The sequence below is a fragment of the Geotrypetes seraphini genome, chromosome 3, assembly GCF_902459505.1.
Source record: "Geotrypetes seraphini chromosome 3, aGeoSer1.1, whole genome shotgun sequence".
In the NCBI taxonomy this organism is placed as follows: Eukaryota; Metazoa; Chordata; class Amphibia; order Gymnophiona; family Dermophiidae; genus Geotrypetes; species Geotrypetes seraphini.
In genome coordinates this window covers 191,088,051-191,108,368 of record NC_047086.1, presented here as the reverse complement: position 1 = coordinate 191,108,368, position 20,318 = coordinate 191,088,051, and the positions used below count along the sequence as shown (strand labels likewise).

The following is a 20,318-nucleotide window of genomic DNA, read 5'->3' as shown; positions in this document are numbered from 1 at the left end:
TTTTACCCAGTGAGCCACAGCTGCTTCCTTGTAGTTATGGGAGTTCCTACCATGAGAGCTTAGTGATCCTAGCCATGTGAAGGTGAAAATACCTGGCAAGATCATAGCTTAGCAGAACCCTAAGCTAGCAAACAGATGATCCCACATTTTTAATTTGTCTACAGATTTTGTGATTCTGTACCAACCTCTTGGGAATGTCAATTTAGAATAACTATTATCACATCACAAAAAAACCCCCAAAACCCCAAGTCTGAAAGATAGGCCTGTTCCCCCATAGAAGAGACAAAAGGAATCAGTACCTTGATATCTGTATCTGGAGTGACAAAATCCTTCATACACTCAATTGGGCCCATCAAGTATGGACAGTGGTCAGAGAACACCTAGAGGAGAGGAAGAAGAGAAATGGGAGATTAGGGAACACAACCAGCTACATGCAATTAATCATCTCTAGATCTGCAAAATATCCAGGTCTGATTCCTAGATGTGATTCTATGTCCACAGTTTAACTGAGGTAGGGTGTGCTATGGAGGTACCCATGTTCCCAGGAAATGCAGAGGATGGCTTGGCACTTTTCTAGCACCATCTGCTGGTCAGACTATGAAATACATAGATATTAAAATGCCTTGATGTGCTTTTTCCTTTAGTCATATCAAATCAAGCATGTTTATTTGCATAAAGAAGGCAATTAAATCTACATTTTGAAAGTAAGAATGAATTTAATGTTGAACAGGTGAAGGAATCAATGTTGGCGTGTCTGCTGGGAAATTAGGATTCCAATATCTTTCCATATAATAAGCTAATATAACATTACTGTCAACCAATCAAAATCCAGATTGTATAATTATTTCATTACAGCCAGCCCCCCCCCCCCCATTCTGTTCCCTGTGATGTGGAACTTGAGTAGCCCAATGGTTAATGCAGGAGCTGAAGAAAATGGGGAACTGGGTTCGAGCCCCACTCCAGCTCCTTACAAGTCATTTAACCTTCCATTGCCCCAGGTACAAAATAAGCATTTGTATATAATGTGTAAATCCCTTTCCCTATACCTATTTCAGCTTCCTCTACCAATTTTACCCACCTTTTGGAGTCCTTCCTGTGCCATGGAACGGAAAGAGAGAATGACTCCAATGATGGTCATCCTTTTCAGCAGGTTCTCTTGGGCTGGTAAGGTGAAGACAGACAGGATTAGTTTCCTTTAGCTCCAACAATGTCTGAAAGCTGGGGCAGATCTCGGAGTGTAAGAACTGCCCAGGTCACTTATCTGCCTTAACCAGGAAACTATGGTTGTAATAGGAGCACTAGAATTGCACATGAAACTACCAGGAGGTCTGTGTATGTTGGGAAAACTACAAAATCAGGAAATGTCACTAATTTTAAATGAATCTTTTGAGGCCTGCAGGCTTTGAGACCTAATGGCATCTTGTGAGGTTTTGGAAAACTCAAAATCCTGACTCCAGATCTGAAGCTATTAAAGGGCAAAGACAAAGAAATTTTTATTCCAAGCATACTGACCGAAAGATAGAATAACCTAGACCTCATCAAGCTGTTCTTCCCAGGTATAGTATCATTCAAATATGTGCAAATCTTGGTCTTCCTCACTAGGTCTATGGGAAGATTAGGTTCTTACCTCGATAATCTTATTTCTAATAGAAAGGCACATGAGTCATTCTCCTCTAACTGCAGGTTGGGTAGAAGACATCATCTACCTTTTTCAGCTCCTTCTCCTTCCTCACCGGACTGTGAAGCAGTTTGTCCCAAAGCAGTTGTAAGAGGAGAAATAAGGAAGGGGACTGGGAACCTCCAACAAGCCACTTCTATTCTACTCTGCAACAATTATTGTTAAGCAAACAATGTTAATAAAAAAAATATTACAGAAACAAGGTGGAATGAACAAGCCATCTACCTAAGTACTTGTAGAGCTCTCATTCACTTTCTTTTTAGCATAGAAATATCTCTTTATTCTTCAGACCTGTCTGACAGGAAAAGATCCCAACTTTTGGAAACACTTATCTGTCTGAGGGCTAGATGCACTAAGAGGATGGGTAAGATCATGTGGGTCAGCACTGATCTGATTTTTTTGGTCAATTCAGAAAGAGCTATTGAGACACTAAAAGGTTTATATGCAAATGATTCATGCAGATTGACTGCTGTGAGAGCGACTCTCACACATGCGCAGAGCCGGTAGGTGAAGCCCGAACAACTGAGAGGCAGGGGAAGCCCCAAAAGCAGGCCCCTGTCACTCAGCCGTTCAGGGAAGGAAGCCTTTTTTTCTTTTTTTTAATGGGCACAGATGCAATATCTGCCTCATAAAAAAAAAAAGCCTCTCCCTGGCCGATGACGGCCCTCCCCAACGAACCCCAATGAACACGGCACTGGGAAGACTCCCCCCTGTGCTAGTGAAAAATAGCAGGAGGGATGCCCATTCCCTCCTGAAAATGCCATTCCTCCACCTGTGGCAGCGTTGTGGCAGGAAGGATGTCCACTCCCTTCTGACACCGAAGGCCCACTCACGTGCCAGGTACCCACTACCCTCCCTCTCCCCCCCCCCCCCGAAAAAAAGGCAGGAGGGATGCCAATATCCTCCTGCCACCAATCCCTTCCCCTTGTACCTTTTTAGAGATGTTGGAGGACGGAAGCTCAGTCTGTCTTGCTCGTAGGCCCGCCACTCCAAAATGGCAGGCCTTTCCCTCCCTAGCGCATCATGTGATACACAGGGAGAGGCCTAAGGCTCTGATTGGCTCAGACACCTAAGATCTGCCCCTTGGTAGAGGCCTTAAGCATCTAAGCCAATCAGGGCCTTAGGCTCCTTCCTCTGTATCTCATGATACATGGTGTACAAAGTGGACTGTCGAGACTCATGTGCCTTTCCACTAGAAAGATTATCAAGATAAGAGCCTAATCTTCCCTTCTAGCACATAAGGCATATAAGTCTTGACCAGGGGAACATACCAAAACAGTCCCTGAGTCTAGAGCAGGTCAGATGAGCCTGTTGTGAGCACCGAGGACCAAAATGCAGTGTCCCTTTGTGCTTTCATGTCCATTCTATAAAACTTCATAAAAGTATGAATGGTACACCATGTAGCTGACCTACAAATCTTTTGGGTGGAAATGCCAAGATTCTGCCCATGAAGAAGCCATACTTCTTTTGGAATGTGTTCTCTAAGAGATCGGCAATTCCTCTGGAAACAGAGGCCTTAGAAGCTGACCTTCCCAGTCGACTAGGATTGGTTAGCACAAAAAGATGATCCGAGGGATGAAAATCATTTATCACCTCAAGATAATGGGGCAGAACCCCGTGGGATGGAATGCAGGTAGCTGAACTTCCTGATTTACATGGAAGGCCAAAACCACTTTTAGCAAAAAAAGAAGGTGCTATGCACAGAGAGACCTTAGCCTTTGTAAATTTCAGGAACGGCTCTCTGCATGAGTGCATGCAACTCCGAGACTCTTCCCACAAAGGCGATTGCCACCAGAAAATCTGTCTTAATGGGAAAATCCATTAGAGATGCCTCCTATAAAGGCCTGTATGGAGCCTTACTGAGGCCCTGCAAAACAATGTTAAGGTTCCAATGCAGAAAAGGTTGCCATATAGGAGGATGCATCCTAAGCATGCCCTTCAAAAATCTGGCTATGTCTGAATGAGAAGCCAGTGAAACTTTCTCCACTTGAGCCCCAAAGCACAAGAGGCCTGCCTTCTGCTTGGACCACTGACATTGGAGCTCTTAAAGGCTCTGCATTCTCATTAGCACCCCAGCACTGAAACATTTTCCAAGCCTTAGCAAAAGCCACAACAGTCACTGGTTTCTTAGACCTTAAGAGGGTAGCTATGACCACCTCCAAGTAGCCTTTCTGAGTTAATGCCGCTTGCTCAAGAGCCATGTCATAAGCCCAAAGTATTCCGGATCCTCCATGGGAACTGGACCCTGTGAGAGAAGGGACAAATGAATCAGCAGTTTGAGACCCTTGTCCCTCTGCCAGCACATTAGATCCACATACCACGGCCGATGCGCCAATCTGGGGCAACCAGGATTACTAACCCTGGGTGGCTCACTACTCTGCGAATGACCTGACCTATCTTGGGTCATGATGGAAACACATACAACAGCCCTCTTTCTGGCTACGGTTGAACTACAGCATTCAAACTAGCACTTCTGGAACTGAATCTTCAGCTGAAGAAACAATCTACTTTCTTGTTGGCCGTCGTTGCCATCAGATTGAACTTCAGTTGTCCCCATTGGCACACAATGCTGTTAAAGGCCTTTCAGGACAATGGCACTCCCCTGGGTCCAGCATCTGACAGCTGAGATAGTCAACCTATACATTGTCCACTCCCGCTCATGTACTGCTAAAAAAGCCTGCAGATGGGCTTCTGCCCAACAGAACAACAACTGGGCCTCTAGTCACAACAGAGCACTCTTGGTACCTCCCTGCCTTTTAACATAGGCTACTGCTGTGCCATTGTCTGAGAAAACCCTGACTGCTGTGCCTTTCAGTGTGTTATCCAATGTCTGTAGTGGCTCGAGTGGCTCGCAGTTCCAGTCAGTTTCTAGATCATTTCCTCTGAGAGAGCAACCAGCATGACTAAACTAGATGACACTTGTAATGACATCACTATTGTCAGGATCACCCCAGAGGATATGCAGACTGGCATTCTTCTGGACAGAGCCACCAACACAAACTAATGCGCCTTCACCATCCAGGACAGCGGTATCTGGATCAAATTCATCTGTGGGGATCAGCGGGACAATAGCATGTCTAGAAGAGGGCGCATATGAGCTTTTACCCAAGGGACAACCTCTATGGTTGCTGTCATCGACCTGGAGATAGTGTCAAGTCACAGGAGATGGCATTGCCAGGGGTTTGAAATCTGGTGAGTGCACTTCAGTTTACATGACTTTGAAGACAAACAGAGCCTTCTGTCATGTTGAAATAAATTCCCAAGAACTCTACTACTACTACTCCTCATTTCTATAGCACTCTTAGACATTGTGACAACCTAGGCCATTGCCTAGGCTCTGAAATGCAGAAGACACAGTGCCTGGTGTGACTCCCAGTATGCGATACCTTTTTATACAAATTTCTTTATATTAATTTCACCAGGTTTTCTCAGATGTCTCATCAAACAGGAGTCAATCCAACATCCAGGAACTTTTAAGGCAGCTTTTATTACTGTCCCATACTTTAAACATAGCAAAAAGAAATCATAGAAACTGAGCTTTTCAAGAGATTTCATTCACACCAATTAGATAATCAGTAAACCAAACCAAAGCTGCTCTTTAACAGTTCAAATATCCCTTATATTGTAATGTATCAGAGAGAATTCTTTATACCAAAACCCTCTTAACTTAGGATTTTTAAAATTTATCTTTAAAGGCTAGGAGTTCATGGTGTCTGTTTTTGGAACTAATCCTGTCAGAACAGCCTTTTGTGAACTATCATTAGTCCTAATGGCCTTTCTTTTTTATGGCTAAAGCTATTGTCTTTGTTCTTTTTTTGTATTATTTTTCTTATCTTCTTTTACATCTTATATCTTTATGTCTTATTTATTAATTCATATAGTGATGGTGATCTATCCAGTACTACTCATAACAGCGGAACAAGAGCAAACATGACTCAGCTGGGAGTTGAGAGCGACAGCTGAGTTACTTCTACAGCAATTCTATACAGCTGGGAGCTGTTAGTACCACCATAACATCTGGACTTAAAAGCTAAGTACTGTGGAGGGGCATAATCAAAGGAAATGTCTAAGTCCGTTTTGGCCTAAGTCACCCAAAGTCAGACACGGGAAAAGGTCCATTTTCAAAACATACATCCAGCATATATTTTTTTTTTTTCTCCGAAAATCATCCAACTGTACGTCTAGCTGTCTGATTGCCCAGACTGCTAAGTCATCCATCTTTATACCCCATTTTCGACCAAAAATTTGTCCAACTCACAAATGCCTGGAAAAAGACTTTTTGGGCGTGGGAGGGGCCAGAAAAGTGATGGACTGGGCACCCAGACATGGCACCAGAGTAGTGGGGAACCTTACAGGGCACTGCTGTGAACTTTACAAAAAGAGTCCCACATACACATCTCACTACAGCTCCCTTATAGTCATGGTGAGCCCCCCAAAACACCCCAGAATCTACTAGACTCACCTATCTACCACCCCAATAGCCCATATGGCTGCAGGAGCCACTTATATAACAGTACAAAAGGGTTTTTTTGGGGGGTGGACATTTTTCACCATGAATGCAGTGATTACAGTGGCTTATGTGCCTGGGTCCTCCTCTCCATGGTTCACTAACCCACCCCCAAGACTACGTAAGCCACTTCTGTGCAGCTCTACTAGGCTTTCCTATGCCAGGCTGCCAGGTGCTGATGTTCTGGAGGCAGATATGTAAAGTAGTTATTACGATTTTTAGGGGGGGGGGGCAGTGATAACTGGGGCAGTGTGTGGGGATTTGTACTTTGTGTCTGCAGTGCTTATCTGGTCACTTTGGATACCTTTTGTGGACTTAGACCTGGTTTTAGATGGCCTAAGTCACAACGTCCAAGTTCCGTCTTGGCAGTGTTGTAAAACTTTTGGTTATACATGCAGTGCAGTGCGCGCTATTACGCGCGTTAAACCGCTAACATGCCTTCGTAAAAGGAGCCCATAATGTTAAAAGTTAATGCCAAAGACGGATAAAGGGTAGAAAATGAAGGAGAGAAAAACAGCAATTGGATAAGAAGGCCATAGAAACACAGTTAAGAGCACAGACAGAAGGAAGTGAAAACAGAGACTGGGAAAAGATGAGTAGAAAAATAAAATCACCAGATAACAAAGGTAGGAAATGTGATTTTATTTTCAATTTAGTGATAGAAATGTGTCAGTTTTCAGAATTTACATCTGTTGTCTATATTTTGCACTATTTCTCTCTGCTATTGCTTCCTTCCTATGCGGGGACAGAGAAAAAGCTTCCAGGTTGCTGGAGGCAGCATGTTTACTTCACTCATGCTGCCGGTGGTCCGAACAGTTAAGAGCAGTGCTGCTGGGAATGAGAATGGTGAGTAACCGGATCTCACTTGGGGGGGGGGGGGGAAGGGGACTCCGGCTAGGTGTGCAAGCCGCCCAGAAGGTCTCTGTGGGTCGCCATTGGCTCGTGGGCCTTGCAATGTAGACTACTTCTATAGGGTTACTAGATGTCCAGTTTACCTGGACAAAAGTAAAATAAAAAAAGCTGCCCAGACTCTTGAGTCATCAAAAAGAGAACATGTCCAGGAAATCCCAGACATCTGGTAACCCTACTACTAGGAGAACAGTCCCCCAAGTTCCACAGATGTTAAATGCAGGCTAGCTAAACAGGTTCCCTGTAAAAGAGTTGCCTTGTGAGCTACAGACTTCTGTGCTTTCTCCCAGGCCGAGCTGTGCCAGGGCTGCTGGGGACCTCTTGAACACTAAAAAGCATCCATATCCGGATAAAAACCCGAAAATAAAGTACATTCAGAGCAGAGCAGAAAGGCATCTTACAACTCAGGGGTAGAAAAAAAAAACTGAGGAGCTACAGCACAGCCCAGTGAGGAAGGAGATGGAGCTAAAAAAGATAGATGACGTCTTCTACACAACTCACGGTTCGAGGAGAATAACCCACTGGTCAAGACCCGAGCCTTTTGCACTAGAAGTAACAAGTCAGAGGCTTCTCTTAAAGAGGCATGACTGTATTAAAGCACTTCTAGAAAGGTCACACATTAGAAGTATAAATTTCTCTAAATATCACAGTCTTAGTAACAGCTTTGTCTAAACAGTGGCTGCACAGGTGTTCCTTAAACTCATAAACAGAAGAAGCACTGTGGCATTCTGGACAAAAATGGCCTCTTAGAAACTGTTAACAATCCTGGATGGTGTCTTGTCATCATATCACTTACAAGTCAGCTTAGGTAGCAGAGCTGCCATCTGCTCAGGTTTTTCATAGTTGCATCGTATCTGAACAAGGACATCCATGTTCTCTACCACGATTTTCTAAAAGAGAACCCAGTAAAAAAAACAACAACAACAAAAAAAAACAACTGATGGCAATATTCCTCATTATCTGGACATTCTCTACATCACAGCAGTTCAACATTATGACAGCATATTAGAACTTCATAAAGATGTAATATTCCTGAGATATTATCTTTTCCTAGCTGCAAAAGTCTTTAAAACTGTAAACAGCAAGAAAAATTCAACTTCTTGTGAAGAGTTTTAGAACTAGAGCCAGACAAAGCGGAACCAAAAGAAACAGCAACAGTACTTGAAGCATAATTAAGGCTATGCTGTTACCCTTCATGGGTGAAAGAGGTAGCTCTGTTCAAGTTCCCTATTAACTCTATTTATTAGTCTACAATGTTCATGGAAACTAGTGCTGCCTGATTTGCCAATTCAAATCAATTCGCCGATTCACCCAAATCGATTCGTTGTCCGAGAAAATTGGACTCACCAATTCAGCGACACCCACCATGGTGAGACCTGACATACCTCTGAGGTCTCCTAAAGCAGCAGCAGCGGCACTCTGAATGGGCTGCTTTGCAGCCTTCTCTGCTGGGGCCTTCCCTTTGCTGCATCACTGATGACATCATCAGTGATGCGGCAGAGGGAAGCCCTAGCAGGGCAGGCCATGAAGCAGCCCATTCAAACTTCAGAGTACCACTGCTGCTGTTGCTGCATTAGGAGGCCATGGAGGTATGTCACGGTGGGAGGGACGGTGGGGTGCTGCTGCACAGGGGGATGAAAGGGAGGGTGGAAAGTTGCTGCACAGGGGGATGAAAGGAAGGGTGGAAAGCTGCTGCACAGGGGGATGGGTGGGAGGGGAGGACAGTTGCTGCACATGGGGTAGAAAAGAAAGAAGAATTGAGGTGGAGAAAAGGAAGGGAGAGATGAAACAAAGTGATAGAAAGGGGTGAGAAGAAGAAATCTTTCATATGGTGGAGGGGAGGAAGACATGCATGGAGAAGAGAGAGGGAGAAATGTTGGACATAGGGTGGAGGGCAGGGAGATACAGTTCATGGGGAGAGAGAAAGAAATGTTGCATATGATAATGGAGGAAAGGAGAAAAGCTGCATGGTTGGGAATAGAGAGATTTAACTCAGGGCAAAAGACAGGGGGAGAGAGAAAAAGAGAGAGAGAGAGAGAGATGGTAGACGGTGGGAAAGAAACAAATGTTGGCTATGGTAGTGGAAGGTAGAAAAAAATAATTTTATTTTCTATCTGCGATTACAATATGTCAGATTTGAAATGTGTATCCTGCCAGAGCTGGTGTTAGACAGCGAGTGTGAGCTAGAACCTAACAGAGAGAAGAAAAGTATTTTTTATTTTGTTTACACCACCGTGCTGGTGTGGGGTTGGAGAGGGGAAAGAGGAGTGGGGTGGGTGGAAAGACTACAAAATAAAGCTGCCATGATGTTTGAAGAAAACACCTAACTTCGTTTTCCCTTCAGTTAGTGGATGCAAATACATAAAATTTCATGAGCGCCAACTCTCTTTCCAAGCTGCATTACATGATAGTGACTTTAAGAACCTATTCCTAATGTCCCACTCTTATCTTCAATTTAGAAAGCAATTGAAAACCCATCTCTTCAACAAATTCATTGGTAATCAATCTTTTGTAAACCGCTTAGATCTACTTGGTAATGCGGTCTAGAAACTGATTTATTATATTGTATTGTCTAATTGGGCAAGAAAAGTGAATCTAATTGAATTTTTTAAAAAAAATCGATTCAGTAGGCTGAATCAAATCAAATCAAAAAAATTTTCCCTGAATCGGGCAGCACTAATGGAACCCACTAAGATTCCTGATTGAGAGCAAAGCTGAAATCTTGAATTCCAGGTAAGACAGAAAGCCTTCTACAAGTGCTCATATTTCTTCGTCCTCCCCCCTACTTGACCACACAGTTCAGTTCTGTGCACCTCCATTATGCTTCCTGAGTACCATCACTGTTTAGTCCCTTTACAGAAATGCAAAATACCTGGGTTTGTAAGAATATAAGAATTACCATACTCTGGCAAAAAAAAATTATAATCCATGGTACATACTCCCAAGAACACACAGTAGATTTAACTAAGGGCCTCTTCTATTAAACTGCGCTAGCAGTTTGTAGCACAGTGAGCCACGCTGAATGGCCCGTTCTGTTCCCAACGCTCATATGAGCGTCAGGAGCAGCACAGGCCATTCAGCGTGGCTCTCTGCGCTAAAAACTGCTAGCGCAGTTTGATAGAAGAGGCCATAAGTCTACTATAAAAATAGATTATGGATGTCTTCTCCAGTAATATGCCCAAATCTTTTTTAAACCCAAGTATGCTGTAAATTTTACTATATTCTCAGGCATTGAATGAAAAAAAAAATATCATCCTTGATTTAAAGATACATATTAGTAACTTCATCAAATACCCCCTTGTCAACAACCATTTTGCATTTAGCAGTTCCACTCCACTCAGGATTTTATAAACTTTCATCATATCTTCCCTCTGCCATCTCCTCTCTATGCTGATGAATCCTAACTTCTTTAGCCTCTTCTTATGAGCAAGTTATTCCATTCCCTTTACAATTTTGGTTGTACCTTCTCCAATTTTGCAACATCTTTTTGGAGATGTAACCAGAACTGCATACAAGTAAGCTGTGGTTGCATCATGGATCAATAGAGAGGTATTATATTATATGAGGATTAAATGAAAAGTAATGCCTCCACCTCCGGAATTCAACAACAGGTGGTAGCACTAATATACTATATGTGTTCTCTTGTTCTTTGACATCTCTTCTTTCACCTCAGTTGGCAAGAAGTGTCTGTGTGAAGAGGCTGTTTTCCTATTGCTTATGAAATGGAAGGATGCAGTGAGCAGAAAACAGTGTCTTCGCACAGACACTTCTCACCAGTCAAGAAAGAAGAGATTTGAAAGAACAAATAAACAAGTGTAACACATCAGTGCGGTAGAATCATTACTTTTCATTTAACTTTCATAGTTATTATACATGTTCTTGTACAATCCCTCTGGAGGCTGAACTATACATGTTCTGTTCCTATAAAATCCACCTCCCACTCTTGAACACAGGTAGCTCCCAAGTCCCCGCCCACCTCATCCTCTGACCCCCATGTAGGCCACCTGCTCCTTCCCATTGCAGCTCTGGTCTTATTTTGTGACTAGAGTCACAACAGGCAGGAGCGAGTGGACATTTCTCCTGTCCATAGGACCCCCTAGACCACTAAGAATATCCAAGGTAGGCCTGGGAGGGGAGTACATGGGGTGGGGGATAAGGCAGGCATGCTTGGGGGCTCCCTGTCTTTGGGTGTGTGAGGGAGAGGGACCCACATTGGGGGGGAAGGGAGGGAGAAACGTTGATGCTACTACCCAGAAGTTAACCAATAACTGGCAGAATATACTTGTACATTTAGATTTAATACTGTATGGTGGAAGGGCTGAAGAGTACTGTGTTACTATGCCTGTGTTACTATGCCTTCCCCCTCCCACCCGCCCCCCTCCAGTTTTCAATGCAGCCTGCAGGCACTCAATCCTGCACTGCTGCACTCACTGCAATTATTTGTTTGGGACTGGAAAGGGTCAGGGCAATGGCAGGTGTTGGGTCTGTCCCTTTTAAAAAGTTGGCAACCATTTATGTCGCTGGCAGGGATCTCCAAGCCCTGCCAGCTGAAGACATCAACAATCCACCAAACACCAGTCAGAAAACTGAGGAAGACAGCAGCGGTGTGCCAAGCTACTGACACTGGCATTGCAGACAGGCTCAGTGCTAGTATATCAGTTTATGTGTGAAAACTGAGCATGCCAGGGATGCCAGTTTTGGTGGCATGGAGTGCTGTCACAGTTTTCTTAGCATGGGTCAGCAGGCTGCAAATGTCTTCAGCTGGCAGAGCTTGGGAGTACTAGGCAGCTAAGATATATAATTTTAAAATTTGACAGGGAGGGAGAGAGAATATGTGCCCAACAAATACAAGAATTGCCTCAGTCTATGCCACTACACTGCTCATTTTAAATCCCCCTCCTCTAGTCACAGCCCCCTACTCCCTCTGGCCAGCTGGCCCGCCTCTTCAAAATGGCGGCCCTTCCCCTCCCTGGTACATCCTGGGTTGCAATGGGGAGGGGCCTGAGACTCTGCCCAGGTTTGTTTAAGGCCCCTCCCATAGGTGCATCCGAGAAAGGGCCTAAGTCTCTAAATGGCCTAGACACATAAGGCCCCACCCATAGGAGGGACCTTAAACAACCTGGGCCAAGCAGAGCCTCAGGCCCCTCTGCTCAGTTTGCACCAGGGAGGAGAAGGCCCACCATTTTGAAGAGGCGGGCCAGCTGGCCAGAGGAAGTAAGCATCTCTCCCACCGCCAAGGAGTGTTGGGGGGGGGGTTTAGTTTGCGGTGGGAGTAGTGGGCATCTCTCCTGCTGTCCAATGGAGGGTTACTTGTCCTAGCGGCTCAGTTTTTGTTTTTTTGTGTTTATTCTGTGCATGTGCCCATCGCTATCACCAGCGAAGGGCACATGCAAACTTAGCAAATTTTCGTTACTCTTTGCCAACCTTATTTGCATGACCGTTTTTTGGAGAATGACTTGCTCTTTTTAAAACCGTTACTATAACAGCTGCGACAGTGGCATGTCCTTTTATACGCAGATTTTTGAGAATCTAGCCCTAAGTGAAGAATACACTGATTATCTCACATCCACATGACAACTTAGGCTGGTGTGAAGGTCGATAAATACCTTCAACTCAATGACTTGCGAAGTGATGTGCCAAATAAGGTTCTCACTTAGGAATTTCATTCCATAGGGGCCAATCAGCTCAGCTAATGCTCGCATTTCTGTGGAGGAAAGAAGAGGCAGACAACCATTCTTGTTAACAGACTGCCAGTGTTTGTTCAGCCTCCAAGTACAGGATTATACAACAGAGAAGAGATACAGGATGTAATGGTGATAATCAAAGGGATTCCATCATGATTTTGCTCCATCCCTTCCAAAGCCTCTCCGTGTTACAGCAGAGGAATTTTCTAATTATCATTTTCCATTAAACATAGAGGGACCGATATTGACACTGAAGTAGGGAGGACAGCTAAATCCCACACTCAGCACCGAGTCTGAATATTCAATGTCGAGCTGTTTCTGCTGACTGGCATTGAATGTCTAATCTATTTTTGGCTAGCTCAAACTTAGCCAGCTAAGTTGATTTTAAGTGCTAGCCAGTTAAGCTATAGCAGCTAAAGAGAGAGCAGCTATTTGGATGGCCCGATTTGGCTGCTAAACATGGCTGTTCAGCACTTAAAATCAGTGGCTATCACGAGATATAGCTGGCTAAGTTTTAGCTGTTAACCGCTAATATTCAGCAGGAGATCCCCAAGTTCAGGAAAGGGTGCAAAAAAAATAGAACAAAAAACCCAGTGTGGATAACAAATGCAGTGAAGAAGGCGATAAGTGACAAAAAAGCATCATTCAGGAAATGGAAAAAAGACCAAACAGAGGAGAACCAAAAAGTGCACAAAGAACACCAGAAGGAGTGTCACCGAGTGGTTAGAAAAGCAAAAAGGGAATACGAAGAGAGACTGGCAGAGGAAGCAACAAACTTCAAGTCTTTCTTCAGATACGTCAAGGGGAAGAAACCGGCAAGAGAAGAAGTGGGACCATTGGATGATGGAGATAGAAAGGGAGTAGTAAAAGAAGAGAAAGAGATAGCTGACAAGTTAAATGAGTTCTTCACGTCAGTCTTCACGAGGGAGAATACAACCAACATTCCGGAACCCGAGGAAATCGTAATAGGAGACCAAAATGATAAGCTGGTCAATTTAGAGGTAAGCCAAGAGGATGTACTCAAGCAGATACAGACTAAAAAGTGACAAATCGCCAGGTCCGGACGGCATTCACCCAAGGGTACTCAAGGAACTAAAAAACGAAATAGCGGAGCCACTTCGACAAATATGCAACCTATCCCTAAAAACCGGAGAGATCCCGGAGGACTGGAAAATAGCAAATGTCACGCCCATCTTCAAGAAGAGCTCAAGGGGTGACCCAGGAAACTACAGGCCGGTGAGCCTGACCTCAGTCCCGGGAAAGATGATGGAGGCACTGATTAAGGACAGCATCTGTGAACACATCGAAAACAATGGGCAGCTAAAACCGAGTCAGCATGGCTTCTGCAAGGGTAGGTCATGCCTCACAAACTTATTGCACTTCTTTGAGGGGGTGAACAGCCAGGTGGATAAAGGGGAATCTATAGATATCATTTACCTCGACTTCCAAAAACCCTTCGACAAGGTACCACACGAGAGACTGCTCAAAAAGATATGGAACCACGGGGTGCAAGGGGAGGTCCACCGATGGATCAAGAACTGGCTGGCAAACAGGAAACAGAGGGTTGGCGTAAAGGGCCATTACTCGGACTGGAAAGGGGTCACGAGCGGAGTTCCACAGGGGTCGGTGCTGGGACCGCTCCTGTTCAATATCTACATAAACGACCTAGAAGCGGGAACCAAGTGTGAGGTCATAAAATTTGCAGATGACACCAAACTATACAGCAGGGCTCAAACGAGGGAAGACTGCGAAGATCTCCAAAAGGATCTAACGCAGCTGGAAAAGTGGGCCGAAAAATGGCAAATGAGCTTCAACGTAGGGAAATGCAAGGTCATGCACGTGGGGAAAAAGAACCCGATGTTCACTTACAAAATGGGGGGAACACCACTAGGGGTCAGTAACCTGGAAAGAGACCTGAGAGTGATGGTAGACGCAACACTGAAGGCATCGGCGCAGTGCGCCACGGCCTCAAGGAAAGCAAACAGAATGTTGGGTATCATTAAGAAGGGTATCATGACCAGGACGAGGGAAGTCATCATGCCGCTGTATCGTGCAATGGTGCGGCCGCATCTGGAGTATTGTGTCCAGTACTGGTCGCCGTACCTCAAGAAGGACATGGCGGTACTTGAGGGAGTACAGAGAAGAGCGACTAAACTGATAAAGGGAATGGAAAATCTCCCATATACCGACAGATTAAAGCAGCTAGGACTTTTCTCCCTGGAAAAGCGGAGACTTAGAGGAGACATGATAGAAACCTTCAAGATCCTGAAGGGCATAGAAAAAGTAGACAGGGACAGATTTTTCAAATTATGGGGCAACACAAGTACAAGGGGGCACTCGGAGAAATTGAAAGGGGACAGGTTTAGAACAAACGCTAGGAAGTTCTTCTTCACTCAGAGGGTGGTGGATGCATGGAACGCGCTTCCAGAGGCTGTGGTAGACAGGAACACATTAAATGGTTTCAAAGAAGGTTTGGATAGATTCCTAGAAGAAAAAGGGATTGAGGGGTATAGATAGATATAGTCCACTGCTCAGGCAATGGGCTTGATGGGCCGCCGCGGGAGCGGACCGCTGGGCAGGATGGACCTATGGTCTGACTCAGCGGAGGCAACTTCTTATGTTCTTATGTCTCGCTGAATATTGATGGTTAGCTGGCCAAACGCTATTTAACCATCCAGGAGCCATTCCTGGTCGGTTAAATAGCGCTGAATATCGAGCGGACAGTCCTTTACAGAGCTGCCCTATGGTACTGATTGTCTTCCACATAAAGGGAGAGCAATTTTCAAAAGCCATTCACCCGAGGAAACAAGCTGCCTGCAATTGCCAACCCTGTACACAGTGATCAGTGACACGGATAATTTTACCCCCACAAATAAAGTGGGTAGTCTCAAAGATTGGGTCTAGGCCACAGGAAGCAATACATGCAGTTTTGTGTTTTCAAAACAAAATACATGTCTCCTCATTCTATAATCTCGCATGCACAATTTTATGCTTAGCACACAAAATTGTGCTCGCAGGTTATTAAATACTGTCAATTATGTGAGTAACGTAATTGATAAATTAGGTGATAACTATCAATAAGTGGCTATAATTTGAGTTAATTGGTGATAATTGGTAACTGCACTTAGTTATAATTCTATAACCTTAAAGCGTACATTTTTTTACTTGTAACTGGCGGGGTGGGGGGGAGGGGGAAGGTGGATGTGGGGCATGGGCAGTACAGGGACGTGCCCAGTACTTATGCACTAAGGTTATACACGCATAACTGACAGCATTTAGGCGCAATCTGACACTGAAGGAAGTTGTTGCGTCTAAAGTTAAATGTGTAAATGCAGACTTACGCCAGTATTCTAAAGCAGCAATTATACGCATAATTGCGGTTTTATAATTTGCGGCTAACGCACGTACTTTAGGCTCCTAACTTTAGATGATATTGTTCTTCAGGAAAAAGGTACCCACAGAAAAAGCAGAGGGGATAAAAAAAAGATTCAGGAATTGCAGAGGAGACAGAGACAAAAAGACACTCAGAAAGAACAGGGTCAACAGAGTTAGAGGAACTGCTGAGGGGAGAGAAAGGAGCAGCTAAGTGTAAAGCAGGAGCAAAACAGTAATTGCTAAGGAGATGGAGGGAAGCAGGGAAAAAGAAGTGACCAGAAACACAGAACATGCATTTCACAGAAGAAATAGTCATTGTCTGTGATTATCCATAGCCATCAGTGCAAGAAAGAATACATCCCGAGTCTTCTGTTCTATTATCACCATGCAGTGCAGTGATTTTACTCAGCGAACTGAGCATAAAATGTTTCCAGAGTCTGTCTTTCTCTGGAAGAGGTAGTATTGCTATTATTTTGTAAGCTTTTCTGGTACGCTTTTCTTCCTTTCAAAAGTTACCTCTGCTCAGTATACTGAAAATGGAAACAGATCTTTTATCTTTTTCCCCAAATGACTTCACCTCTTAAATGGTTTCCAATGTGATGTGTCAAGATGCTCATTATCTTTATACAATGCAGGTCCTAAAGCTGATTTCAGATGTGGCTGTATCTAATATGCCCGTGGCTTGCTTCACATTCCTTGTCGCTGGATTGGTGTACACAAGTGATTATGACTTCACTGGCCTGCCACTGGGATGTCACAAGGTATCCCCGACAGAGACTGGCAGACAGACCCAGCAGACAGGGATAGGGACAGGGATAGGGACAGAGCTTTTAATATAGTGAGGAACAGGCTCATATAACCAAGGTTCCCTAATGCTGATCCTCAGTTCATAGACATAATCGCGGAAGACAAAGGCGCGCGCCGACAACTGAGCGCAAGACGGAGGTGCGCGCCGAAGAAAATTACTGTTTTTAGGGGCTCCGACAGGGGGTTTTGTTGGGGAGCCCCCCCACTTTACTTAATACAGATCGTGGCGGTGTTGTGGGGGGCTTGGGGGGTTGTAACCCCCCACATTTTACTGGAAACTTAACTTTTTCCCCTAAAAATAGGGAAAAAGTGAAGTTTTCAGTAAAATGTGGGGGGTTAAACCCCCCGAACCCCCACAACGCCCCCACAATGCGGCGCGATCTGTATTAAGTAAAGTGGGGGGTTCCCCCCACGCCCCCCCGTCAGAGCCCCTAAAAACAGTAATTTTCTTTGGCGCGCGCCTCCGCGCTGAGCTCAATTGTCTGCGCACGCCTTTGTCCCGGCGCGCTTTTGACCTGAAACTCTGATCCTCTTTGGTTCATATAGAGCATCTGAGAGGAACGAGGCAGCCATCTCAATCTTCGCCACCTCCTGATCCACCAGAGACCAGTCATCAGACTCCCGATCCAGGACACGCTCAGCCCATCGAAACACGGCGCGTGCGACCAGCCCCCCACAAATAGCCGCCTGGACCCCAAAGGCAGAGACCTGAAAAGTTTGCTTAAGGATGTTCTCCAACTTGCGCTCCTCAGAGTCCCGCAAGGCAGAACCGCCCTCAACAGGCACGGTATGCCGCTTAGAAATCGCCGAGACCACCGCGTCTACGACTGGCGATGCTAACGTAGCCCGAGCCCCCTCTGGGATGGGATACAAACGAGCCATGCTGCGCGCCAAATGAAACGGCGCCTCCGGCGTCTTCCACTGTTCCAGAATAATATCCCGAATATCCTGATGCATAGGAAAAGAGCGGGAAATGGAACGGATCCCCCGCAACAGAGGGTCCCCCACACGCGGAGTCTCCGGCGGCGCATCCTCAAAACACAACACCGAAGAGACCTGTTGAATCAGGTTCGGCAGCTCATCTCGCTGAAAAAGGCGCACCACGGACGCCTCTTCGCCGGAAGACGGGAAACCCGACAACCCGCTGCCAGCGGCCGTCCCCTCGAGAGGGTCCTGGAACTCCTCAGAAAGGTCCAGGTCCTCATCCAGACCGACATGCTCCTCCGACCAGAAATCCTCATCCCAAGACACCCGCGGACGCTTGGACAAGGGAGGAGGAGGAGGAGGGGATGCCACAACAGCCGAGAGAGGCAAAGCCGCAGGGAGCGCGGAGGAAACCCCACTCCCCGAAACCCCCTGAGCGCAACCGGGACCCCCAGCCGCCTGAAAATAGGCTCTGCACAAGGAAAAAAAGAAATCAGGAGAAAAACCCCCCGAGGGTCCCAAGGGACTCCCTGCCACAGCAGGGGACCCAGCCGAAACCTGCCCCTGTTTTTCCAATACAGGGGGAAGGTCACCTGAGGTGGAAGACAAAATGGAGGGGCCAGACTGAGAAGATGGCGACTTTCCCGCCAAAAATGCTCCCTCCATAGCCTGTAGCGGCTGAGAAGCCTGAAAAGTCCCAGCCGCTAAAACAGGCAAGCCGGCATCAGCTGTCAAAATATCAGCTGAGAGGGAATCCCCAAAAACCCGACCGTCGGCGGCTCGGGGAATCCCTCCGTGGGCGGTCGGAGAAGACCGGGCTTCTCCACTGCTCCCAGCCGACTCGCGAGGCACCATCGGCGGGGAGCTCTGGGCGCCTGCCGCCGCTGCCGACGGAGCTCCTCCACCGCACCGGCCTGAACACCGCTTGCACAGGCCGGCCGCGAGTGCCTCGCGCCTGGAGCACAATGAGCACTTTTTCCCTTTAGAAGTGCTCATTGCTCCATACGCGACCTAGCTATAAAAAAGTGCCGGTTAGATGAAAAAATACAGTAAAATACAGTTTTCTTAAAGGGAAACAACCCTCCAGACCAGCACTACCTCAGGATTTTTTTTTTTTTTTTTTTACAGAACAGACTCCACAGGCTCTCGAAGCAATATGCCTTGCTTGATTTAGGGGGCAAGGCTTACTGCTGAGGCTCCTCTAGAAAAATTTGGGGAGGTGGAGGAAGTGGGGGGAGGGACCCCACTCGAGACCCGCCGGGTTTGACACCCCCGAGGTCGGACGAACCCCCAAACAGGGTCCGCCCAAGCTCCGTCCGGCCAAAAACAGGGACTATAAACCCCCTAAACAAATTCCAACAGCCCTACCAAGGGAGATGGGTACAGATCACATCAACACCTGCTGGAGACTGAAAGAAGACTGAGGGAAATAGAGAAGGGAGTATAGTATATACTGTCCCACAGTTTTGTTTTCAGTCTCCACCTGCTGGTCATGATTGGATATATACCCATTCGTAAAGATTAACCTCTACTGGTCTGGAGAGTGCTAAAGAACAGTAATTTTCTTTGGCGCGCGCCTCCGCGCTGAGCTCAATTGTCTGCGCACGCCTTTGTCCCGGCGCGCTTTTGACCTGAAACTCTGATCCTCTTTGGTTCTGCACTTGCAACTGTTTCAGACTTGCCCAAGCAAGTACGTTTGACTATTTCCATACTATCTTTGCATTTCATGTTGGAGCCACAGTGTACAGAGGTATTTGTTCTTTGCATGCTGATTTATTTTATTATGTTGGGTACAGGTATTTTTTATCCTGACCCAGGGTTTGGGCCTGCTATCCACTGCTACATAAGGCTGATCCCAGTGGTATAGCTTCCAGCGGGGAGGGGGTCCAGCTCTCTGCTCTTTGTTGTTTACTGGGATTACCTGGCTGTTTTCCTCTGAATGATCAAGGCATGGTTTTCGCTTTCACTTTCATTTTGCTTCCCTCCCCCCCCCCCCTCAAGCCAGGGTAGGAGGATAGGTTCACCTTTGTGAAGCTGCTTTTTCAGCTCAGTGCTGCCTTTGGGTTTGTTTTATCAGGTCTTATTCTTCTCTACTGCTCCTCGCCCTGCCATGCCACACCACAGCATTTTTCCTGCTGCTCATCCCTCCAGCAATTCCCGCTATCCTCTTGTGAATCTATGTTCCAGCAAGATGGAGGAGAGATGCTCTTTGATAAGGCCTATCTATCCAGTGCTGCCATTCTACTTGCCCATCCTTCACGAAGGCAGTACTTCAGCTCCATCCCTCCCCTGAATGTTATATTAACTTGGCGGACTTCCTGCTTTCCAGCATTGTGATGTTCCCGTGTACATTGTTCCAACAAAGTACACAACCCACTGTACAGAATACTGAACTCTTTAGCCCACCTGTGGTTTTGGATGCTATGTACGATGA

The 20,318-nt window shown here is 45.9% G+C and overlaps 1 protein-coding gene across 2 annotated transcripts in view; it reads right to left on the bottom strand.

Moving 5' to 3' along the window:
* Window positions 1-20,318, bottom strand: part of NCKAP1L (NCK associated protein 1 like) — a 265,246-nt gene that overhangs the window by 68,623 nt on the left and 176,305 nt on the right. For both annotated transcript variants that reach the window (XM_033938673.1, XM_033938674.1), the window contains 4 exons: window positions 12,701-12,798; window positions 7,891-7,984; window positions 1,079-1,161; window positions 300-380 (listed from right to left, as the gene is read on the bottom strand). In XM_033938673.1, coding sequence (XP_033794564.1) covers window positions 300-380; window positions 1,079-1,161; window positions 7,891-7,984; window positions 12,701-12,798 — 356 coding nt within the window. The remainder of the gene's footprint in view (window positions 1-299; window positions 381-1,078; window positions 1,162-7,890; window positions 7,985-12,700; window positions 12,799-20,318) is intronic.